At 40.2% G+C, this 26,089-nt stretch overlaps 1 protein-coding gene and 1 long non-coding RNA gene across 6 annotated transcripts in view; one reads left to right on the top strand and one right to left on the bottom strand.

Moving 5' to 3' along the window:
• The window catches only part of COL12A1 (collagen type XII alpha 1 chain), a 140,296-nt gene that overhangs the window by 100,695 nt on the left and 13,512 nt on the right, over positions 1-26,089 (top strand). For all 5 annotated transcript variants that reach the window (XM_067011302.1, XM_067011304.1, XM_059035889.2 and 2 more), the window contains 15 exons: positions 2,359-2,498; positions 4,609-4,732; positions 4,899-5,042; positions 6,815-6,979; positions 9,179-9,217; positions 9,315-9,453; positions 12,009-12,151; positions 12,435-12,544; positions 16,321-16,470; positions 18,129-18,206; positions 19,508-19,594; positions 21,135-21,188; positions 22,210-22,305; positions 23,521-23,574; positions 23,942-23,995. In XM_067011302.1, the coding sequence (XP_066867403.1) occupies positions 2,359-2,498; positions 4,609-4,732; positions 4,899-5,042; positions 6,815-6,979; positions 9,179-9,217; positions 9,315-9,453; positions 12,009-12,151; positions 12,435-12,544; positions 16,321-16,470; positions 18,129-18,206; positions 19,508-19,594; positions 21,135-21,188; positions 22,210-22,305; positions 23,521-23,574; positions 23,942-23,995 (1,577 nt within the window). The remainder of the gene's footprint in view (positions 1-2,358; positions 2,499-4,608; positions 4,733-4,898; positions 5,043-6,814; positions 6,980-9,178; positions 9,218-9,314; positions 9,454-12,008; positions 12,152-12,434; positions 12,545-16,320; positions 16,471-18,128; positions 18,207-19,507; positions 19,595-21,134; positions 21,189-22,209; positions 22,306-23,520; positions 23,575-23,941; positions 23,996-26,089) is intronic.
• On the bottom strand, positions 19,263-25,796 carry LOC136792419 (uncharacterized). The gene is made up of 3 exons (XR_010836193.1): positions 23,393-25,796; positions 20,438-20,488; positions 19,263-19,314 (listed from the first exon to the last, which is right to left on the bottom strand). It is a non-coding gene; the product is annotated as an uncharacterized lncRNA (long non-coding RNA).

Here is a 26,089-nt window from a genome sequence, read left to right on the forward strand (position 1 = left end):
TTGAGAACCTACTGTAGAGCAGAGGGGAGAAAAAAAGAAGGTACAATCTGTTTGTAGGGCATATATTAAGTTTACCTTAAAAATGCATTCCACTATACAGTAGGTGCAGACGAATACTGTTTGATTCCACTTAAATGAAGTACCTAGAACAGTCAAATTTGTAGAGTCAGAAAGTACATTGGTAGATGCCAGGGGCAGGGCGGCAAGGGGGCTGGGGAGGGGGAGGGGGAGTTAGTGTTTAGTGGGGACAGAGTTTCAGTTCAGGAAGGTAAAAAATTCGGGAGCTGGAAGATGGTGAGAGCTGCACAGCAATGTGAAGGTAGTTAGTGCCACTGAACTGTATAGTTAAATGTGGTTAAAATCGTATGTTTTATATTATGTGGCTTTTACCATGATAAAAAAACATTTAAAAAAATGGATCATAAACCCACATATAATAATTAATCTATAAACCTTTGTGTCTTTGTGACCTGAAATTAGGCCAACATTTCTTCACTATCACACCAAAATGTGAGCAAAGAAATAATTGATAAATTGTACTTCATCCAAATTAAGAACTTTTCTTTGAACAACATTGGTAAGAGAATGAGAGGACAAGTCGCAGATTAGGAGAAAAGATTTACAAATCACATCATCTGCTAAAATACTTATATCCATATTATATAAATAATTCTCAAATCACAGTCATAAAAATACAAACAACCCAATTTTACTAAGTGAGGAAAAAATTTGAAAAGACATTTTACCAGAGAAGATATATGAACGCTCAGTATCAGTCATTAGAGACATGCAAGCCAAGACCACAATGAGATACCACTGCACCTATTAGAATGTCTAAAATTAAAATGACCATGTGTTGGCAAAGACGTAGAGTAACTAGAACCCTCGTACACTACTGGTGGGAATGTAAAATGTATAACTACACTGGGGACAGCTTGGGAGTTGCTTAAAGTTGAACATAAACCTAAATGAAAGCATATGTTCACACAAAGGCTTCTACATGAATATTCATAGCAGTTTTATTTGTAAGAAAAAAAAAACCCAGGTGATTGGAAAAAAATAGGAAATGACCCAAATGTTCATCAAAAAGTGAAATAATAAGCAATAATGGAATAAATGGAATTCTTCTCAGCAAGAGAAAGGAAGAAGCTATTGTTAAACGCAGCAGCATAGATGAATCTCCAAATGATGATACTGGGTGCAAGATGCCCGAAGGAAAAAAAAAAGATACTGTCTGATTCCATTTATATAAAATTCTGGAAAATGCAAATTAATCTATCATGTCAAAAGGAGATCAGTGACTTTCGGGGGATGGGAAGGGGTGTGGAGAGGACTGACAGGGAGAGGCTATTATAAAAGGACACCAGTGAACTTTTGGGGGTGATGGATATGTTTGTTACCTTTTTGGTGGTAACGACATACTTCTCTCATGTATTCGTATTCCACAACATATAAGATTTTGAATTTTGAAAAAAAAAAAAAAAAAAGACATGTTAAGGTTGTTTTCTTAATAGGCTTTATTTTTTAGAGCAGTTTTAGGTTCCCAGCAAATTTGAGCTGACAGTACACAGAAGTCCCGACATGCCCTGCCCCCTCACATGCACAGCCTCCCTCCACTCTCAACATATCCCCCCTGCCAACCCGGACTGGGACGTTTGATACATCCTGGGAACCTATATTGGCACATCTTTATCGCCCAAAGTCCATATTTGCATTAGGGTTCATTCTTGGTGTTATACATTCTACACGCTAAGTTTTTATCAGTAAAATGTTAAATTTTTATTTTCAGAATTTTTAGCTTTCAAGTCTGAAGATTCTAATTAAAGGTGTTTCTTTATTTTATTCCATCCCTTCCCTCCCTCCATATGACTCTAGCGGCCTAATTTAAAATGAACAGACACCTTATCTACACCAAGTCTTTGGTAATTATATATAAAAATCTCCAAACCCACTGGGGACTCTTCTTAAGTCCTGAGCCTGGTTGTTTTTTCACTTGATTTCCTCCTTGGTTATTGTTTGAAGCTCCTTGAAGAATCCCATGAGGAGGGAGCATACGTTTGCAGAGTAAGCAGGAGTAATTCCAGAGCAGAAATTGAGGGCCAGTTAGACTAGCGCTTTTCAGACTTCACTGTTGCACGTGAGTCATCTGGCACCTTGCTACTGTTGCTTCGGATGCAGGAAGTCAGGGGTGGGCCCCAGGACTCTGCATTTCTGTCAGGCTCCCAGGCCATGATGCCCTTGCTGCTGAACTACACTTGGAGGAGTAGCAGGGTGTTAGATTACGTTTCTCAGTTGTGTAACTTCACTTAAATGAAAGAATTCATGAGATTTGGGGCTTCCTCTGTGTTTTTCCCCCAGTGTGCAAAGGGGCCAAGGCAGATATTGTATTCTTGACTGATGCCTCCTGGAGTATCGGGGATGATAATTTTAACAAAGTTGTAAAATTCATCTTCAATACTGTGGGAGCCTTTGATGAAATCAGTCCTGCTGGAATTCAGGTGGGTGTCGTTTCAAAGGTTATTCATCTGTAATGTCTTGCTATTTCCTTCAAACTTTTAAGTAGAAAGACTTTTCAGTATAAACTCCATTTTGACTTTGTTATTTTCTCTTTTCTTTACACATAGATTTTTGGGAAGGACTTGGGTGCAAATGATAAATAAATAGAAAACTAAATATTCCTCTAGGTATTCTCTTGGCTAGATGATATTCCTGTTGCAGAATTTAGGGGAGTCTAACTCTAACTTCCTGCTTAAATCTTCTGACAATGATACATTTTCCTAAAAGGTCATTTTATGTTCTTGAAGTTAAATGCATTGTGATTGTTGTACCCCGTTAAGTCAGGAGATTCAGTGATGGACAGTGACTGGAGGGGGTGTGTGGAACCCTACCGTCCCCTCTATCATGACGTTGCAGATATTACCTGAACCAGAAGAAGAAAGGCCATTGTTAACTCAAAGGGAAATTAATTTGTCTTCCTACAATGATAACTACTAATGATCTTGCTTTGGAATCACTCCAAATTTATTGCTTTTACTAGAGTGGGAACTCAGGAAAATTAATCCTTCCATGACACACCTCAAGGAATAATTCCTCACTTAGCTCTGACCCACCAGTAAAACTGAGAATCTCCTCCACTCCCAACATACCCCTGGACTCAGGGCCAGTGGCTCTGTTACTTACTACCTGGATTCTGCAACCTTGAAGACCCACTTCAATTGCACCCTTTCTGGAGAGGCCTCCTTGATCGTTTTAGGCATTTCAGACTCCTGAAGGGTTTTGTCTACGTTGCTGTTATGGCACATATCTCTTTATATTGTCATTATTTGTGTGATTCTCTTCTGTCTAAATCATTAACTCCTTAAAGCAAGAGACTGTATTGTATTGTTATTTTTCTGAATTCTCTTTCCCTTCCCATTTCTCTTGGTGAATTTTCTTCTTTATTTAGGCAGGTACATCTTAGAGATGTTATGAAAATAAGAGATTTTTGACATAAACCACAAATAATTTCATAAACAAATCATGTCTTCTTTTATGCAATAATGCTTTGTGGAATATATTAAATTTCAAATCCCCCAATAATTCTGTAGATGTTATTCCAACCCAAGAAGAGTAAAATGTCAGGCTAGTTATAGTCTTAATTTTTTTTTTTTTTTTTGGTACGCGGGCCTCTCACTGCTGTGGCCTCTCCCGTTGCGGAGCACAAGCTCCAGACGCGCAGGCTCAGCGGCCATGGCTCACGGGCCCAGCCGCTCCGCGGCATGTGGGATCCTCCCGGACCGGGGCACGAACCTGCGTCCCCCGCATCGGCAGGCAGACTCTCAACCACTGCGCCACCAGGGAAGCCCTATAGTCTTAATTTAAAGTGTGAGCAAGTAAGCCTTTTTTGAAATTCTTTTAGAAATTAAGATTTCTGATAAAAAAATAAGAAAAAAAAGCTACCATATTTTATTAACTTCTATGTGCCAGCTACTTTGTATACATGATTCTCATTCCTTAAATTGGCCATAGAAGTGAGTATAATTGTCTCCACTTTACTGATAAAAAACGAAGGCCCAGAGATGTTGGGAACCTACCCAGTGTCACAAAGCTATTATCTGGGAGCGCTAGGATTTGAGCCCATTGAATCCTGACTATAAAGCTTTTATTCTTTCCACTAAATCACACTGTCACTGAAGTTGTGATGAGTGCTGATTATTATACAGACGTGCCACTTTTATATTACCACGAAGGATAGACGTGGTCAGTGCGAAGGTCTGAGAAGCCATTGCTTAGCCAATATTTGAGCTCAAGAGGTGGTATGTTCTCATTTCTAATCTTGGAATCTCATTGCTCTCCAGTTTTACCCATCCCTTCTTACATCCTAGAGGATAAATACAGTGCAAGTACATTATTAATATCGATTACTGACACTTTCCTTGAAGATGAGAAATTAGAGAATCTAGTGAGACAACGGTAGTCAGTGTTACAACGTTAGCTAGAAAGAGCATACCATATTCCGTCAGGTCTAATACACTTCTTTTTCCCATTACGCAGCTAGAAGACTCACTTGACAATTGATACATTAAAAAAGGTGACTTACCCTCACCACCAAACCGCCTTTCCTTTCAGGTCTCATTTGTGCAGTACAGCGACGAGGTCAAGTCTGAGTTTAAGCTGAACACGTACAACGACAAGGCCCTGGCCCTCGGGGCCCTCCAGAATATCCGGTACAGAGGAGGAAACACAAGAACAGGTGCAGTTCGTCAGCGTGTACATAGACCTTTCCTCTCCAAAGCCTTTGGAGGGATAGGCGGAGTGTAACTCTTAACACTCAATTGCTTATCAGTTGGGCGTGGCTAAGGGCACTTGGATTGTTTTCGCTGAGATGACACCAAAATGTTCCGTGCCACATTCTACAGGCAAAGCTCTCACGTTTATCAAGGAGAAGGTCTTGACCTGGGAGAGCGGTATGAGGAAGAATGTCGCCAAGGCGCTGGTTGTGGTCACAGACGGCCGGTCGCAGGACGAGGTCAAGAAGGCGGCTTTGGTCATCCAGCAGTCAGGTAAGCACGAGCATACATTGAAAAAGAGAAAATTGTTATTAGAGTGTAGCTGATTTACAACGTTGTGTTAGTTTCAGGTGTCCAGCAAAGTGATTCAGTTATACATGCACATATATCCACTCTTTTCTAGATTCTTCTCCCGTATAGGCCACTACTGAGTATTGAGTAGAGTTCCCTGTGCTCCACAGCAGGTCCTTATCAGTTATGTTTTGTACGTAGTAGTGTGTATATGTCAGTTCCGGTCTCCCAGTTTGTCCCGCCCCTCCTTACCCCCTGGTAACCGTAAGTTTGTTTTCCACGTAGCACAAGCGTAAGTTTGATGCCTAGTGATTGCACTCATTATTTTCACAGTTCCAAACGTCCAGGAATGATTGCAAAAGGCCAAAATTACTGATTTTACTTTAGTTTCTGTTTTACTCTGGATTCCGTACCCTCCCAATGTTTGTTTGCATTTCATCATGGAATGGTTTGATAATTGCTCAGAAATGACATAGTGTATTCTTTGTATAAGGCGTGCCTCAGGCTCTGTCCCCCGTAGTGGCTGGAAGCCTACGCAACAGCAGTAACGGGATGATCCGCGAGCAGGCTTCCTGCCATAGCATAAATGAGTCTTGATGCTGGTTCAGTCCTGTGCAAGGAGAGACATAGGTTTAGCACGTCCCGGCAGATGCGGACCCCAAACAGATTGCTGGAAGGTTCATTGCAAAGGAGCAGAGAGACCTCAGGGAGATATTGCTGGTATAGATCTTGTTAATCAAACATCCTGAAAGCCTCCTTGTTACACTGCCCTTTGGATTAGTTATTCCGGATGATTGGAGATGAAACTAAGTCTTTATAGTTGCATTAACACCCCCAGTCCTTCAGGCAGCGTCCAAGGTGGACATATTTTAGAGAGAATTCTATGCTATGCAGGATTTATCGTGGTGTAAATTGTAAAGTACTTCGTTACACGGAATTTGTCTTCTGCACATACGAGGGTCTTTGGCTAAAAGTATGAGTCATGATCAGTGCTAAGTCATACTGTCTTCTTACAACAGAGGTTGTTCTATGCACTGATCTTTTTATAAGTTCTTGCCGTTATGTTATGCACTTTGAGCCGATTCCTGTATATTTTAGGCTCCTTTGTGATTTAACTCTGGGGTTATGAATGTTTGCTTCTCAGGTTACCTTCTTTATATCTAATTATGTAACTGATTCTTTATGTAGTCTATTTTTTCTGCTGTTGAATTAAGCTTTTGGAGTGAAAACTTTATTTGTATTAGCCTAAATAAGTGAAAGTTTACTGCCAGTGGGAGTTGTAGATTCCATTTCGAAAGTGGTCAAAGCGCTGACTTTGAGCCTGAGTTTATTGAGTAAATCAGTTTCAGGGATTCAGAGTTTAAAATGGGCCCGTTGTTGGTTTCTGAGGCACATGAGCTTGAAATGTTAATGTTGCCTGAGACAGCTGCAGGATTAATGGCTATATTAGGACTGTGGCTGTGTGGAAGGAAATGAGTACCACATGACGTTATTCTGCTATTAAAATGTTCATCTTTTAATTGTTAAGACTTTATTTTAGGAAATCCAGTTAACTGAATTTTATAAGCCAGAAAATAGGAAGACCTGGAAAAAGTACATATTCATTAAAGAGAGTTTATGTCAATTAAAAGACCTTGTTGCATTAGCTGAGAAAATACGGCATCATTTCTGATAAGATTTTATCCTGAATTGTTTGAACCATAAAGGATTGGAAAAAAGGATAGGTAATTCTCTCTGTAAACGCTGCTCTGCAGGGTTCAGCGTCTTTGTGGTTGGCGTGGCTGACGTCGAGTACAATGAACTTGCCAACATCGCCAGCAAACCAAGCGAACGGCACGTGTTCATTGTGGATGACTTCGAATCTTTTGAGAAGATAGAGGACAACCTCATCACCTTTGTCTGTGAAACCGCCACTTCCAGTAAGTCACGGTCCCCATGGATCCATAGTCTCGGTTGTTTTGAAAAAGTAACTACTGAGTAGACCAGGGGTCCCCAACCCCTGGGCCGCGCGGCCTGTTAGGAAGCGGGCCGCACGGCAGGAGGTGAGCGGCGGGTGAGCGAGTGAAGCTGCATCTGTATTGACAGCCGCTCCCCGTCGCCCCCATCACCTCCTGAACCGCCACCGCCCGCCGTCCGTGGAAAAATTGTCTTTCACGAAACCGATCCCTGGTACCAAAAAGGTTGGGGACCACTGGAGTAGACCATTCTCTATCCTATACGAGATCAAGTCTGTGCATAAATCGGTCCTGGGAAACCACTTGAGAACCTGATGAACCACTGTTCCTACTGTGTGCTTGTCAGAGGTCCATTTTTAGCCTTGAAGATGTAATGTTCCTTGTATGGAAGTAAAGTGTTGGAATATATCCTTCTCCCACCATCCCAATGCCTGGGACGTTTGAGAAAATTGGTCTTCAACTTAGAAATGCATTTACAGAAGCACTTCCATGGGATGAAGGTTTTTCCCTGTTAGGAATCAATTGGTATTTGTTCCGTCAACATCCGTGCTTCGAGAGAGCCACGAGAAAACTGACTTGTGTGAGTGTGCACTGTAGAAATGCACTTGGTTCCCACTTGTTTACCTGGGTGTAGGTTTTTCATATTATACCGAGACCTCAAGCTCAACTCTTAAAATACTGTGAAGGACAAAAGATTGATGATTTAAGTTGCCTTGTTCCTCTTCTCCATCCAGGAACTCTGATTCTTGGGGTCTTAGATGATGGAGACAGTTGCGTGGCTGGTCTAGACCCCTGATCCCAGGCAGGGCTATGCTTTTTAAGTGTTATGTTTTCCCCTATTAAACATTATGTTGAGATCTCAGAACTCGGGTTAGAGGCGGCAGTAGTAAACGAATATCAGTGGTTGACTGTAAAACTTACGCCAAAGCTCAGAATGGAGTCGCGCTAGTGCAGGTGAGCCGGTGCCCCTTCCATTTCACGAGGTCCTGGATGCAATCCTCTGCCGCCCTGGCTCCAGGGCCCAGGGTGAGACCCTCTGCACACCTGCCACTGTGAGGTCTGGTGGCCAGCGTGAGCCTCCATGGCTTGGCAGAGAAGAGGACTGGCTGGTGACAAACTCCTCCTGCCCTTACACAAATCTGAAGTTTCCTGGGAGAAAAGTTCTTTTTTTTTTTTAGATTTCTTTTTTTTTTTTTTCACAAATCACACACACACTGTATTTTATTTTTACAAGAGATAAATAAACTGACACCAAGCATTGTCAATGGATGACCACAACAAAAGCCACAATGATTGCAATTACCAAACACGAAACACACTCATACTATGTCATAATACTGACATTCAGTCCAGTCATCCTCCACTGTAACAGCTCCTTTACTTTGCAGTGAAAATTGATTTGTATATTTTTTGCCTCTGAGTCCTTGTGGGATTTTTTTTAAAAAAATTCAAACAGAAAGTCACAAAAATTGTAATCATCCTCATCAGTAAAAGTTCCTTAATCTATTGAAAAACATCTATAAATTTCTCCCATTTAATTCAATCTTACCATTCTTTTTTTTTTTTAAATTTATTTCTGGCTGCGGTGGGGCTTTGTGGCTGCGCGCGGGCTTTCTCTAGTTGCGGCGAGCCGGGGCCACTCCTCGTTGCGGTGCGCGGCTTCTCATTGCGGTGGCTTCTCTTATTGCGGAGCACGGGCTCTAGGGCGCACGGGCTTCGGTAGTTGTAGCACACGGGCTCAGTAGCTGTGGCTCGCAGGCCGCAGAGCGCAGGCTCGGCAGTTGTGGTGCACGGGCCCAGTAGCTCCGCGGCATGTGGGATCCTCCCGGACCAGGGCTCGAACCCGTGTCCCCCGCATTGCCAGGCGGATTCTTAACCACTGCTCCACCAGGGAAGCCCCGACCTTACCATTCTTAAGAACATTGTAAAATTCCAGCTGGACTGGAGAATGTCCAGAAAACACGGTCACACTGGTCAGTAGAATAATTTCACGTACACGTGGAAAGTCTACACAAAATAACTTAGAAAAGGTTAGGTTGATATGTTTTACAAGTGAATGAACAGGTTTGTTACTCGATGTATGTACGCAGGTGCTTTCTGTGCGTGTATAATGTTTGTATATCTTGTTGGTGAATCGTACTTAAAGAACGCTGTACTTTGCAGGTTGCCCTCTCATTTATTTGGATGGCTACACCTCACCAGGTAAGCGTTCATACTCGGGCTAATTTATTTCAGGATTTAAGCAATAAGATAATTAAAATGACCTCATTTCAATGTATATTTTTTTTCTGATGTAAAGGTTTTAAGATGCTTGAAGCATACAACCTGACAGAAAAGAATTTTGCTTTTGTGCAAGGAGTCTCTTTGGAGTCAGGGTCTTTTCCCAGCTACTCATCTTACAGACTTCAGAAGAACGCCTTTGTGCATCAGCCTACAGCGTGAGTGTGACAACAGGAGTTCTCTTTCTTAGCATGGGCCAGGTGCTTTTTTGAGGCTTGGAATCTTTGCTGATGTCTTAGAACCCTGGTATTTTAGAATTGAGTCCTGTGGATGACCTGGTTTAGTTTCCTTAAGTACAGTTGGGTTAACTGTGTTCCATCGGGTCACACAGGAGACTAGGACTCAAGCCTGCTACTCTGAGACCCGAGAATCTCATCCTGTGTCTGCCATATGATGGATTACTGATCCTTTTGAATTTAAGTCTAGGATTATAGTTATGCTTCTAAGAGAGGTCGTTTAAACAGGGAGGCAACTTCTTCCTTTGAACATTTCTCCCTTGGTGCGGAGGGACTGGATGGAATCAGTGCAGAATGAGAAGAAGCTTTCTTCCTAGTGTTTCCGACTCCAGGAGATGAAAGACTGCAGTGGCCTTGCTTGTCCGTGACCTGTGATCTGACAGGCAGCAGTTCGTTTTTATTGGCTGGTGCTCTGGCAATCTGTTGGGTAGCTCTAGATGTTGTTATTTTACTTGATGAAAGTTTGTACCTGGGTCCAATAACCAAAATATGTCCTTTTAATTTATTAGAATGAAAACACTTGAATGTCGAAAAATATGTGTTTGGCATCTTCTAGAGGGAGAAGAACAAGAAGAAATAAAGTTTTTCGAAACTTAGGACAGGGTCAGACAAGGATGCCTGAAATTTGAAATGCTCTGACAAAGCTGACGGAAAATTCAGAGTAAAACCACAGCTCATTTCTTTTAAGGAAGCACAGATTGTATTGTTGTAGTGTGACCACGCTGTGAGCTCCTAACTCTTTTATGGTTAACCACACGGGTTGGCAGTTTTAGGTTTATCCGTGAACCTAAGTACCCGGCATTTAACTCTGTCACCTCAAGATATGATTCCTACATTTTAACTTATGACAGCCCACTGTCCTCTTAAGATTCAGAACTTGTGGCTGAAAGAGGCATAAATGCAATTAAATAATTTTTTCCCTAATCACTCATTAACTAAAAAAGGAGAAAAATGGGCTAGGTGAGAAATGAATTAATATGGAGAAATTATTTTTAATGTGGAATGTTATGAAGATGGTCAGGTTTGGGACATACAAAAGGCATCATGTCAGCTTGCCCAGAACATGTGCTTTAAGAAGTAGGGCATTACAGAGTATTGAGTAGAGTTCCCTGTGCTATACGTATGGGAAAAGAATCTAAAAAAGAGTGGATATGTATATGTATAACTGATTCACTTTGCTGTACAGCAGAAAGTAGCACGACATTGTAAATCAACTATACTCCAATAAAAATTAAAAAAAAAAAAGTAGGGCAGCATTATATTCCAGAAGTACTAGCAGTGTGGTACTAGGACATGAAACCTCAAGAGACATTCGGTGCCCTCTGTCAAAATCCATGGAGGAGTTGCTTCTCTTCTGTCCAAGAGCTGATTTTTTTTTTTTTTAGACATCTTTATTGGAGTATAATTGCTTTACAATGGTGTGTTAGTTTCTGCTGTATAACAAAGTGAATCAGCTATACGTATGCTTATATCCCCATATCACCTCCCTCTTGCGTCTCCCTCCCACCCTCCCTATCCCACCCCTCTAGCTGGTCACAAAGCACGGAGCTGATCTCCCTGTGCTATGCGGCTGCTTCCCACTAGCTATCTAGTTTACATTTGGTAGTGTATATATGTCCATGCCCTCTCTCACTTTGTCCCAGCTTACCCTTCCCCCTCCCCGTGTCCTCAAGTCCATTCCAAGAGCTGATTATTAAGCCCCTTTTCCTACCTTCAGGAAGATAGTGCTATTAAATGGTCTCAGACAGAAAACCATTAATTGTGCTTCAGAGATTCCCCCAGAACAATGACTGACTCAACTCTAGAAGGACACATGGGGCCACATTTTACATCCAACAGCCTTAGAGCCAAGAAACATTTCCTTTTAATTGAATCACATCCCTTTATCAGCACTAAATGTTTGCACATGTACATGGCCATAAAACCTATTACTGGTTTTGTTTCGGGGAACATGTGACCTTCTGGAGATTATTTGATTTACTTGATTTTAAGGGAGGACTTGAGAAGTGTAAAAACTATTACATATAGGGAGGGACCAATTAAAGCCTTAAGCCATCTTGCTTATGATCTCATACCCCTGATGTTGGAAATTAAATATATTTAGTAAGATTTACTCTCTTTAAATTACATCCCTAGATACAAGTTTTATCACCCTAAAATCATTATATAGTTTTATAATTATCTATGTGCTTAGGAAAAATGATTAATTAACAGTAGGATGAAAGACCATTTGGCAATTTCCCAGACTTTTGTGACTTTATCAGATTATAAATCATCTATTACTGCTTACATAATGGGTCTTTAGTGTTTGCTATTTTGAGGTCATTCTTAAATTTTTCCCCTTCTAATATGTAGCCACATTATTATAAATGGCTTCTAATACTACTCATGATGAGATTCTAGCCCAAAGATTTAAAATATCCTCTATTTCTGGTGAGAAATCCTTATTAATTAATTAATTTTGTTTCATCCAACAGAGATCTACATCCCAATGGCCTCCCCACTTCATATACGATTATATTACTATTCAGACTTCTCCCAGAAACTCCCAGCGAGCCTTTTGCAATTTGGCAGATCACAGACAGAGACTACAAGCCACAAGTTGGGGTGATTGCAGATCGTAAGGATTATAATTTATCTTATTTTAAGGCACATGCATATGCATATTTTTGATTATGGTTTTCCTTTTCTCTTTCTTTAAGAACCTTCTGGATATATATATATATATTTACTTGATTATGCTTAAAGTTTTAAAAATATATCAGTAAATATTTGAATTACATTTTATCTTAACTGAAATTATTAATTTTTTTAGAGAATTCTCCAACAAGAATTATTTGTTAATACTTTCAATATAGAGTGTCCATGCATTTGATTTAATAACAATTATGTGTTGATTACAGCTTCCAGCAAGACATTATCATTCTTTAACAAGGATACAAGGGGTGAGGTACAAACTGTTACGTTTGACACAGATGAAGTGAAGACATTATTCTATGGAAGTTTTCATAAGGTAAAAACGTTAAGATTATAGAAAAATAAATATTTTTAGAAAAAAGTTATTTGTAGAAAAAAGTATATGACTTAAAATTTAAACTAATTTATTTTATTATTTATTAAAATGTCATGTTAAACTGGTCGAAACATAGCCATGTCTTTTAAAAACAATACCTTATTTCAAAGAATTTGATTAATTCAAAGAAGGAAACTTAAAACGATAATTCTACTAACCATAACTACTATTAACATTTCGATGTATTTTCAATGCTAATGTCTCTTCAGAATATGAGTCGTGTAGTAGATACAATACTGTATGCCCATTTTTCTACCTACCATTTTATTTTGAACCTCTATGTCATTTTGTTTCAAAAGCTTAATTTTTGTGGATTGTATTTAATTGATCAAATTATTTATTCTTTTATAGAGAATAGTAAGCTGCTTCTGCCTGCTTGTTTATTGAAAAGTTACAAACATGCCAGTCCAAAAGTTATCATTAACTATCAAAATAATTAAGATAACTGTTTACTAAATTAACTTCTGCATGAACACATTTACAACTTCTCCAAAAATATCTTATTAAAAGTTCTAAGGAAAATTCTTAGGGGATTACCTAATTCTTGATGATCTTAAGTTTTGTAATCTCAACATCGAGGATAAATAGAAACTTGCTGTCAGGACAATTAACTTACAGATAAGAGTGCTGAAGTTGGCAGCATTAGAAATGAAAAGAACCGTCTAGGTTAGGAGTGGACTTTTTAATGGAATTTCTTCATCCACTGGATCAAGTTAACAGGAGGAAGACTGCTTGTGGTGCAAGTGGTCTAAAACTTCCCCAGTATAGCGCTCAGAAAGTTAGTCCCCGTACACAGAAGACACATATTTCTAGTTCAATGTGATTCTCAAGTGAAAATTGAAGAACTACCCTGTACTTGGGTAGATTTAGCTGAATTTCTTGCTGATTCTATTCCTGAGAATCTTGGCTTCTTTCCAGGATGTTTTTCTTATTCATGAATCAGATTCTTGGTGAGGATGGCAAGAGACTCTCTTCATGGGGTTTGGAGAGGCCTCAGCATGCACATTAGTGAGAAGCAAAAAACAATGATGGAAAAACAGAGATCTCTGAGAATAAAGGCATATTTGCTTAACAGTTTACAGACTTTCCTGGTAAAGTGCAGCAGAATAAATGCCTTACTGGGAAAGCAGATTCTAGACAAATATTACTGGCTTCAACTTCTCCTTGTCCGATAATAGATGTTGAATCTGGCAAAGCTCTCATGAACTTTTTTTTGGCTCATTGATACACCTACTAAACTTACACTTGAGTAACTTGCCCAAAAAGACTATTTTATTTTTCTTCCATACCCACTGAAGATATTAGAAATGTAGCCCTCTACTAACCAGCTGATAACCATTTAGGAACTATTATTAATAAGATAACTATTATTAATTTCCAACTTTCATTGAATGCTTCATTTTACTGAGCAAAATAAGGCAGTATTTTGAAGAGGTCAAGAGTGACAGTCATTCATTATTGCAAATCAAGATAATTATTTTTTGACATTCCCTTCTGAATTTGGCTTTAGAGAGAGAGGTATTTGTATTCTTAGGTTTTACATAATGCCTCTTCTTTCCTGTTCTCACAAGCGTTCTTTTCTCCTCAAATTCTCTACCTTCTTTTTTCATAATGTCTTTCTTTGTTTTTAGTTCCTCCTCTACTTTTTCATTATGCTGTTTTCCCTCCTTCATTCCCCCACACCGTTCTTCTAACCTACTCTCATTTATCCTGTCTATTCAAGTACCAAATGCGATCACTATTGGCTACTTACATTCCACTGATCCAAGGAGTCGAACACTCTTCTCTCGTTTTCCATGTAGTTCGGGAACTGACGTTCTTCAGTCCTTGAGATAAGAACAAGTAGTTCTCTGATAGCAGCAAATTAGTGAGAATAACATACAGGGGGCTCTCGGGAGGGAGGGGATAGCTTAGGTAAGGAATGGCAGACAATTACTGCTTCTGGAGAATTCTCTTGAAGCGTTTTCTATGTCTCCATCCTGTTGTAACAGATGACATAGATTCAGGAGTGAAATTTGTAATGCGACAAAGAGGCAGAATAGATGAAAAATAAGGTTTTAGGAAACGGCAGACCCTGGGAAGGGTGATGAGTTGACAAGAGTGTTCCTATTTCTTTCTACTGGTCTGTGACCAGCCATCCTTCCCAGTTGGGAAGGAGTCCCTAAATACTTGGGACAATGGTCTCCAGATAAAAGCCGCTCTGAAATGTAATTAGGCATGTCTTTAAAATGCAATGAAACACACTGAAGAGATTGTAGCAAAATATATTTTTAGCATGCGTTTCTTTCTGGTTAGCATTGAATGACAAGGGTATTTGGAATAATTTTGTTTCAAAAATTGCAAGTTTTGATTTTGAAATAATTTTTCTGGATACTATATGATTTTTCAGATAGTTGGTGAATGTTTGCTTCTGAGATTGTTCATATAAGAGCCAACAAATAAGTTTTAGCTCTTATTAGATAATAAATATCTCGGGAATGTTTGTATGGTGTTCTTGAGTTCAGTATGAGATGATTGCCCTAGGGGTATTTAAAATTATTTTTAGTAAGCCATATATCACTTTTATATAAAAGCAATATATAATTCATATCACTTATAGATGCACTAAATTAGTGTTTTGGTGGTGATTCTATGTGGAAAGAATATTTACTGCTTAAAAAAAAAAAATCTCTAGAGATTGTCCTTATGCTTATTTACTCAAAGCATGTAAGGGAATTTCTGTTCCTTAACTTGGAGCCAAACTTTTCAAAGTAATCATCATGGGCTTACTTGAGTATTTGGGCTGTGATAAGTGGAAACTATGAGCATAACTCTCAAGTCAAAGATTACCCGCAGCCATTCTTTACATGACTGAAATACAGATGTTTTCTTAATTATCTGTACTAATAGGTTTTTTAAGATTCGGAGTGTCTTCAATATCAGATAAAAAAACAAATCAACAAGATTCTTTTCTTATAAGGAAATTGAGCCTTGAATCTATTGATTTCCAGAGCTGAATCTCTGTAAAAGACACGTGCTGGCTCTTTCCTATGTTAGGTATCTACATGGTGTGTAAGATCATTTTGGCAGGGATTAGGGACCAACCAATTAAAAATTGAATTTAGCAAAATCAGTGGAAGACATTCGAGGCTCCTTTGTCCTGAGTATAATAATATATTAATGATTTATTAACTTATATTTGAATAGTTCATTTTTTGTAATTTATTCTTAAATACCTACTATAAAATATTGGCTCTGTTCCCTGTGTTGTACAATATATCCTTGTAGCTTATTTTATACATAACAGTTTATACCTCTTCCCTCCCTGTCCCTCTGTCCTTCCCTCTCCCTACCGGTAACCACTAGTTTGTTCTCTATATCTGTGAGTCTGCTTCTTTTCTGAAGAGCTCTTTTATAGTTTACAGAAGCATCTCATCTACTACAATATCTCTGGCCATCTCAGGAAGAGTACAGAGTGGGGAAAATAAGAAATTATGCAAGTGTATAATAGCTGAAGGAAACCGAGACCCAGAAAGGTTAAGTGGTTCATTTAATTTGATGCTGTTAATAAATGACATTGACACGGCAACCTGGTGCTTGGATTTTTAATCCAAGCCTCTTGATTTGGGACGAGAATAGCTTTAAGGACACATTTTTTTAAAACTGTGATCTGAAATATGTAGAAGCCAGATTGTTCTGGGTAGAAATTTTGTAATGGAAACAAATGATCTTTTTAGGTTCATATCGTAGTGACCTCAAAAAGTGTTAAGATTTACATTGACTGCTATGAAATTATAGAGAAGGACATCAAGGAAGCTGGAAATATCACAACTGATGGTTATGAAATTCTTGGAAAACTACTTAAAGGGGAGAGGAAATCAGCCACAGTAAGTAACACATTTTTATTTTTCTTGGTATCTTGTATTAAGATTGAAATGACATTTTAAAAAGTAATCAGTGAGGGTTTTTTTTTCCTCAGTGAGTTTTAAATTGTTTTATTTCTTGGTTAGATTGAAACGCTGGAAAAGTTACACTGAGAAAATATGCTGCTGACCAAACATGATAATGTGCTCTACTGCTAGAAACAAATTAAGTTGCCAGGGCACCAGAGAACATCATGTAGTCGACTTGAAACTGAATCAAACTGGAGAGTACAACACCAATAGTTGCCAGGATAATCAGTGAAATCTAAACTAATTCATTTTTTGCTCTTCAGAGGTAGTAACTGTTAATAAAAATTTGTGCACTCAGGACACTACGCATTTGTGGGCACTGTCTGTGACCGTCACAGACTTGCTGTCCCCTCCCTGGGGCTCACATCGGCCTCAGGAGGAAGTTGAGTGTAAGCGGCCAGCCCCCCCTCACTCACAAGTGTCACTGGCTCAAGTTGGAGGCGGGGCCTTGCCACCCCTCTTACAATGCTATTTAGTAGTAAAATTTTAAACCTAAGGTTTTTTGCTGTTCCGGGCTAATTAAGTTCATATTAAACGTTGGCCAATAATAGCATTGCTCTAAAAGCAAGACGAATATTCTTGGCTTCTATTATTTTTAAAATTGCATTTACTGAATGTAGCTCTCTTCCACGGACAGGATTTTCTTCTTCTTGATTCAAAAGTGAAATGTTTATTCCACAATGTAGAACCAAAGAGTGCAAATTTAATATAATTGCGATTAAAATCATTTATTGAATACTGGATTTGATATTTAAATGGAACAATGACATTAGGTTTATAAAAGAATGGCTGTAGCTTAACAATCTTTATCAAAAGAGCTCTATTTCTTTTAAGTGTCGGAAGATAGAGAATATATATTATATTGAAATAGTTAAGCTGAAGGTAATCGTAAAATGATCAGTTAGCCCCTAGGTAAGAATTTATGAAAAGAAGGGCATCCATTTTAGAATAAGTGAGGAGTAGTTTTTTTTTTTTTTTTTTTTTTTTTTTTTTTTTGCGGTCCGCGGGCCTCTCACTGTTGTGGCCTCTCCCGCCGCGGAGCACAGGCTCCGGACGCGCAGGCTCAGCGGCCATGGCTCACGGGCCCAGCTGCTCCGCGGCACGTGGGATCTTCCCGGACCGGGGCACGAACCCGTGTCTCCTGCATCGGCAGGCGGATTCTCAACCACTGCGCCACCAGGGAAGCCCAAGGAGGAGTAGTTTTTTTAATGTTACTTTTCTGCAAGGGTGGACTCTTAAAAGTTGATCTAAAATGTGTGTAGTCTTCAAATTCAGAATTAAATACACTCTTAATTTTTCAGTAAATAAAGAAATTAATGTTTTCTTAAAAAAAACCCCAAACTCAATCGAACATTTCATGTTAGCCAAGGAAGTGGATCACAAGTGGTGATATCACGTATGCATTTTGCTTTACTATCGCTTTCTCTCAGGCATAGGTTTTTCTCTTCTTATGAAGTAAGGATCACATTGCCTTCATCGCCTGCTCCCTCAAGAGAGTCTCTGTGAGAAGCTGGCAGAGGTTAAGATGTGGAAATGTTAATATGAAATGTTTTCACGCATCTTTAGCTCATGTTGCTGTTGCTTGTTTGCAGTTCCAAATCCAGAATTTTGATATTGTCTGCAGTCCAGTGTGGACCAGTAGAGACAGATGCTGTGATATTCCTTCCAGGGTAAGTAAAACAGAATGGAATTCTGTGGCGGCGTTAATAGTCCCCGAGCAATAAGGGATGTGGGCGTGGATGGCGAGGAAGTAGCCCTCTGCAGCCGCATCTCCAGGATGGAGCCAGGGACACGCAAGGTATGCGTGCTCGTCGGCGACCGCAGCTCAGGCCGGGGAGCCCTCCCTCGAGAGTCAAGAACGTAGAGGACCACACCTGGAAATTCTCCCTGCCAGCCCAGGTGGTTAGGCGTAGTCAGAAAAGTCCAGCTTCATCAGTGTGTTTGATAAACCCACTTACCGCGGAGTCCTTCCTATTGCTTGTAAAAACTGCCGGCATTTTACAGGATAAGCCATCACCTCTCTGGATATCTAAGTAGAAATAACCACATTTCTTTTCAAGATGATGGCTTTCACCCGTAGCATCTGTGTAGGTTGTAATAATGGCAAAGGTGAATGCTGATGGCGGATTTGAAGCTTTGGGCGAACAGTGAGCTACACGTACCCGCGTGATGAGCGAGCGTTATTTATTCAACAGATACTCACTGAGCACCTGTTGTAAGCCAGGCACTATCCTATGCGCCGGCGTTACAGCAGTGAAAGGGAATATTCTAGTGAAAGGCAGGAGGAGAGGAGGCATGAACAAGTAGGTATACACTACGTTACAGGGTGAGAAGTCCTTGCGTGAAAACACGCCAGGGTACAGGGAGGGACGGCCGGGTGAGTACCCTCAGCCGTCGGTGATAAGGGGAGATTTAAGTGAAGTGAAGTGAGAGGACAAACAATGTGGATAATGGAGAGAGAGCCTTGCAGCCAGAGGGGACGGTAGGACGGTAAGTGCAAAGGCCCTAAGGTGGCGAGGTGCCCTAAACATCTGAGAAGCATGAAGAGGGTGGGGGGGGGCTGGGGCAGTGAGAGGGGCAAGGTGGTGTGCCGCTGCTTGGCGGCACGTGTGAGCCCCTGTAGGCCTGGGAAGGATTTTAGATTTTGTTCGGAAGGAAACGGGCCTCCGTATCTGAGATACTCAGCCTTCCTCTAACACCAGACTAGAGAAAATTGGATTCAATTACCAGTGGTCTTGATGACAGTTTTGTAAACATGTTTTTGTTGTGTGAGGTTTCCTAAAGCAAAACATAAAATAAAGACATTAGGAGCAAAGCAAGATTCAACGTAAGACTATCTGTAATCATAGCTAAACATTATTTCTTCAAGCTGGGAAATAGATTCCCTTGTGTATATGAGATAAGTGGTGTGGGGGATGGGAAGCTGTTTTTACCATCAATTCATAGATAAATATTCTTTTCAAACTTTCAGAGAGATGAAGCAAAATGCCCCACTCTTCCAAATGCCTGCACGTGTACGCAGGACAGCGTCGGACCTCCAGGACCACCAGGCCCTGCGGTAAGGAAACAAATAGTTCCTCTAGTTTTTCCTGTTAAATCTTGGGCATGATCAGCCTTTGGCCGGTGTGTCATGCATCAGAAGCTTCCCGCCACTGGTGTGTTCTAGGACAGAACAAGCTGCATTGCACACCATTTTTGTAGCATGTTTTGAGATCTGAAGTGGAGTAAATCAAGAAGAAGATTTGAACACATTTGAACACATTTCTCTAGCCACACAAGAATGAACGATATCGGCTAGCATTCAAGAGCTTTTCTCTTAAAGATACGAATTTGGGTTTCTCTCTGTAATCACTTGATTTTGAAAATCCCTTTGCTTCCTGACGCTTCTCGTACGTATGTTACGGAGCCATGGTTGAGAGGCTGGCCCAGCAACAACTTGTTTAGAACCTAGGATATGTGTATGTTATTAGCAAACATATCATAGAATAACATAGAGGATAATGTACATATGTGATGATATCATAAACTCTGGGTGAAAGTGTTGGTGTTAGGAATAACTTGAGTAAGAAGACTGACCAGGTCTATTCATGGGTGGAGGGGAGACCAAGAAAATGCGATGCAAAACACTGAAGAGTACACTGATATGTCTCATTAGTCAATGTCGACTCCCCGATTCAGTCAATCTAACATCTGACCTGGGCTGGTTTTTCGGAATGGAAGTGATACCTTTCAGCTCTATTGAACTCTTTCAAGAAAATGGTTAATTAACGTACGAACAGTTCAGAGAGCCTCAGAACACCAGATTTTACTGTACATGGGTCATAGCAAATAATGTAAATTGATTTTAAGTTAATTACAAACCAGCTCCTCATATACGGAATCAAAATGTCTCTGGAATTACCAGTGGTCCTGATGATGGTTTTGTAAACACATTTTTGTGACGTGAGTTTTCCTAAAGCGAAACATAAAATAAAGATATTGAAGAGCAAAGCAAGACTCAACATAAGACTATTTGCAATTAACAGTGACTTACCTGATTTATATTTGTAATCATAAAATTATATGCTGGATGTGACTCAGATGTTCTTGAGAAGTAGGGATTTTTTTTTCCTCTAATTGTATGGTAACATTGTTGGATATCACTATCATGTTTACTTCGTCTTTGTTCAGTGGTCTCTGAATTCCTGTCACTAAACTACATGTTTGGAGATTTTGAGAGATTCTTCTTTTTGCATATTATTTTCCCTGAAGAATGCATTCATATAATTCCAAAACAGATTTTTTTCTCCTTAAAAATACTTAACTATAGTATTTAAGTAATGCTTGTTCTTTTCCCAGTAAACCTCAAATTTTCAAATAAACTTCAAAATTTGCTAACAATTAAGAAAAGTTCAGAATGTAAAATTGAGATCCTTAGAATGTACAAAGTTTTGAAATTCTCTTTCCCCACACATTTGTAGGATATAAAGTATATACTTCCATATTTTATAAATAACTGTATTGTCTGGAGAGTGCATTGCTTCTCGAAGCAATTTCTATATATCAACTTCCTACTCTCCTGTGTTCACTCTAAAATGTGCTCTTACTATGCATTTCAGGGAGGGCCTGGTGCTAAAGGTCCCAGAGGTGAAAGAGGTATCAGTGGGGCAATTGTAAGTATATTTTAATTTTCATCTGTATGTTAAAGTCTGGTTAGTCAAATTTCCACTAACGGGGTATGTGACCTTGAGCAAGTTGATTCAAGTGTAGTGTGCCTTAGGCAATATAATGACCTCTGTCCTGTCTCTGGGTGTCAAAATGATGGATTAGGCTAGCCAGATACAGGATGTACCGGACATCTCACTGATGGAGGAATCGCCCGTGGGAAATCTGCAGAAGCACCTAAGGGCTCTGCTGTCACGTGGGGAAGCAGAGGGGGTGACCTGGCCATCAGTTGGAGACCCCACAGGGAGCAGAGCCCTGCCGGGGACGGTTCACCTGTCTCAGAGAAATAGCTGAGCAGCCACACGCGTGTTCATGGCAGGTCACCAGCCCCTCCTACCGGTTCCGTACTGGTCTCCATAAGACAACTGAAGCTTCTTAGGGGAATATATTATGAAGATGATGTGTAGTTTTTGTCATACTATCACTAATGATGAGCTAACCCAGTTAGGAAAGTGAGGCTGGGGTGCTGACCCGGGTCCGTCTGACTCCAAGTTTGTGCCTTTTCCACCTAGACGCGCTGCAAAGAAGCGCCAGCATAGAGTGAACCTGTCTGCTCTTTCCTTGCTCGATGTACACATACGTTAGTCCCGGAAATAAGCCCAAGTCTAAGAGAAATCAGGACGAGCTTAAAAGAAATCAAATCCAGTGAATTTTGAGCTTCGATCTCTCAATGAATCTAGGACGATAAATATATGAAAATATTATATTCAATGTATTTTTCTTCTTTTAGATACCGACTTTTAATAGGAATTTTGGAAATATAAGTGCTCTTGTGAATTTATTGTACTTTCCAGTTGTTCTTTAAATGAGTAGCAAAGGGGAGAAAGGAATGGCATTAAATGTTTTTATAGATGGATAGATTTGTAAAATGTTTGCAAAGATTATATGATTGGTGTCTTAAGAGTTACGAAGACAGGCACTGGAAGGGCAGTCCATGACTTCGTGCTTGTTTCTCTCTTGTGTATTTAGGGTCCGCCTGGTCCTCGTGGAGATACAGGTCCTCCAGGCCCCCAGGGACCTCCAGGCCCCCAGGGACCCAACGGCCTCTCCATTCCAGGAGAACAAGTAAGCACAAAGGCTTTCTGTATGAAATGAGGATGGTGGACTAACGTGGAGTTTAACTGGAACATTTTTTTATTCCATTTCGCCACACTCAAATGTTTTCTCAGAGAACTCAACAAATTTTAGTCATTGAGATGACTTTCTATGACTGTAATTTCAGATATGTAAATAGTGTGTGTAATAATATATAACTGTGTAGGAAAAATTGTTGCTAATTACTTGACCTTTAAAAAATTTTTTTACTAAGTAATGCAAATATCCTTCAACATCCTGAAAGCTTTGATACTGCTTTGAGTCTGTGGCAGCCCCGGGGGGTGGGGGGTCCTTTTCTAATGTTTATGACTTCAAGGCAAGCTTGCATTATTTATCTATGTCATTACTTCTATACAAATTTTTAATAAAATGTTTACCTTTTGTTCCAAATGCTAATCTGAACTTATAAAGAAGTGTTTTATCTTTAAAGGCTCATATTTTATTTAACTACTTCTTTCTATACTTTAAAACATACAGTAAATGAATAAGAATACAGATAATTTCATAGTTTTAAGTTTAGTTCTAAACTCCTTTTTAAGGATGCCATAATAGATGACACATACATTTTTTTGGGCATTTAGAGAAAAAACAATCTGTATCAGATATCACCGGAAATGAAACATTTGAAGGACTAGGACTTTTTCACTCAAAAGGGTTGAATGCATCTACTTTTAGCTTCTTATGTCCAAAAGGGAGTTTTAGGGACTTTTACCTTTTCTTCTTATTACTACTAAATGAAGTTTATCAGCTTTAATTAATTCAGATTTGCCTGTGGAACAAGTGTCTTCTAGCATGTAGTTATAAAGACCAAAATTATGTTACAGTGTTTCATTGCATATCTATTAAAATTAGCACCAAATTAAATATATTAAATAAAAATCAGTTTTTCCCTTCAACTTTTATTTCTATGAAAATCCCTATGTTAAATTAGGTTCTTTCAAAGGAGACATATTATCCCGTGAATATATACAATTATCCCATAACATGATAAGTGGCAATTGTAACAGCATTTGTAGTTTAAAAAGTGAACATCAGTCCCCCAAAATAATGTACTCACCTCCCTTCACAAATCTGCTTCACTGGATTTATGACGTGACCGAGATTTCAGGAATGGCTCATGGCTTTCCTTTTCACTTAATTTCTGTGAAACCCCTGAGACCTGTTTCCCCGCTGCTTTTGCTCCAGGGTCGCCAGGGCATGAAGGGTGATGCTGGGGAGCCGGGACTTCCAGGCCGGACGGTGAGTTGTCCTTCACGCCACCTTTTCTTTTCTTGTCAAGTGTTATTTGCAGAGTTGCCCTTGTAGTGCCTCAAAAGGTGAACCAAGGTTAAGCAGCAAAGCACAAGCCTGGCCGCGTGCTGTACATCATTTCCATTCCGTGGCCTGGTCTTAGTCTTCAAGCTGGTGCTGTTCGGTCAGGTGTGGCCTTGATGACGGAGCCAGCATCTTCCTATTGGGCTGGCGCTGGGCTTGCTTCCGAGCGTCTGTTTCCTTTCAGAGCCCCCTGCATTTTTTCCCCCCAAACGGCTTAGAGCGTAACACAAATTCCTCTTCTCACACAAGAAGTTAATTACAGTGTTTCACTTGTCTGTTTCCTTTTGTGTAGGGAACCCCAGGATTACCTGGCCCACCAGGACCAATGGGCCCTCCAGGAGATAGAGTAAGTTTTCTTGGGCAGGCTGTGATGACGTTGGAGATGATATCACATTGTTGCCTATTAATTAAGAACCCCCCCCAGAATTCAATTTGCATGGCTGGAAATGCAGAGTTCACACATCTCACGGGAGGCGGAAAAGCTAATATCAGTGAACCCAGCGATGCCAGGTCAATCTCAAGGTCTGTGAAACAAAATGGTGGGACTTCAAATCAGTTGTCAGAATTTTAATTTTGGAAAATTTTTTAATTTTATCATATTTGGAAAAACAAGTCCCTAAAAGGAATTTTGGTTCATTGGAAAGAGATTCAAGAATGCTGGCAAATTGCTTTGAATCCTAAAATTAAAATCTTTGTTATGAGGCACGCACCTTTTATGTAACTCTAAGAATAGTCTTGATTTCCGTGGCACTTTCTATGCAGTCAGGGACATCTTTTCTCCACCTTTAGAACTCAGATACCCCCTGTGGGCCTCTGTGATGGAAAGCCGACTGGAACTTAGTAGGGAAAAATTTTGCTCATTTGTGGCAGATTTCAGTTTTGCTCTTGACTTATGATGAAATCAGTGCAGGAGACCCAGTTTTTTCTAGGACAAGTATATGAGAAGCACAGTAAACATGGCTTCTGTGCTGTAGTCCAATGTTAGAGAGAATTTGGTTTCATAGGAGACGACGAATGCTTTAATAACATATTTTAGAGTTGCTCAGAACCAAGGCACCAATGACTCTTCAGCATCTTCTGGCTCAGACAACAGTCTGAGAGTTGTGTGTTTTCTGACTAATCACGTTAAAACACAGGAGTAACAGCAGGGTGTGAGAAGGCCAGGGATATCCTAGCTGTCACTAAAGGCATTGATTTGTTACCCTAAACTCCTCCAAGACATCATGGAGCAGGAGAGTTGGGTCAGTCTGATGGAGCAAAGATTTGCCCAGATAATACCAAATTTGAATGATTTGCCCGTGAAAGTTATTTGCTCCAATGCCCACTCTTGAGTTCACGAGACAGTGAGGTCAAAGAGAAAACTGTATTCTCTGGGAGTCTGGGACCCAGTGGTACTTATATATACATATTCTTCTGACTCTTTTGAGACTGGCACTTTAGTGTTTGGGAATTCTTATTTTACAATAAAGGACAATAGTAAGATTGCAAAGGTGACAAGTCAGCCTATTCAGTTAGTCAACAAAACCAAAAATACCGCAATCAGGAAGCGATGATGTATATTGAATATAGTTCAATATCCTGTGATAAACCATAATGGGAAAGAATATGAAAAAGAATATATATGTGTGTGTGTGTGTGTGTGTGTGTATGTATAACTGAGTCTCTTTGCTATACAGCAGAGATTAAACACAATGCTGTCAATCAACAATAGTCCAATAAAACAAAAAAATGATGGGCCGCCTCTCTTGCTGCCATTGCTACTGAAGCCCTGTTGGGCCCATCACACTCATGCAGTGTGGGCTTTGTGCAGACTCGCCGGGTGGCCAGTGCCGTCCCATCAACACGTCCCTCCTGAACTGGCAGTCAGGCAGTCAGCCCTGCCACCGCTGTGTCCCTGAAAAGTGAGGGAGTGGGAAGGACTGCGTTCTTCTAGTTCTAACCTGTGAATCCAGTCCTGTGAGCCCAACCCAGGACTCTCGTGTTGAGGCTGAGGAAAGTCTTCAGCAAATCGTTTTGTCTTTTTCCATCACGGTCTTGTACACCGACCCCCCCACTTAGTTTCCTACCGATAGTGCTGAGAGTAGAAGGTACCTCTGAGGGAACACACACAGTTGTGGAAAGTTAGATTTTGGGTGCAGGCGTCTCCGCTGACAAATAAGAGAAAGAAGTTGAACCCTGTGGCAGAAGAGAAGAGAAGAAAGCTCAGGAGAGCAAACCCAAGGGCCACAGTGAGGAAGACATGTTACCAAGGTGGAGTCGGTAGGAGCAGGAGGCATGGGTTGCCTTCAGCACAGATGATTTTCAACTGAGGCACAGCTTTGGGGGCTGTCAGAAAGTAGCGAGAGAACCACAGGTGCAGGCGTGACATGCAGTGTATCTGTGAAAGCAACCGTAGGTCCTCTCAGCCATCCTCCCATGGAGCGAAGCAGCAATAACTGCT

This window comes from Kogia breviceps, chromosome 13, assembly GCF_026419965.1.
Source record: "Kogia breviceps isolate mKogBre1 chromosome 13, mKogBre1 haplotype 1, whole genome shotgun sequence".
Classification (NCBI taxonomy): domain Eukaryota; kingdom Metazoa; phylum Chordata; class Mammalia; order Artiodactyla; family Physeteridae; genus Kogia; species Kogia breviceps.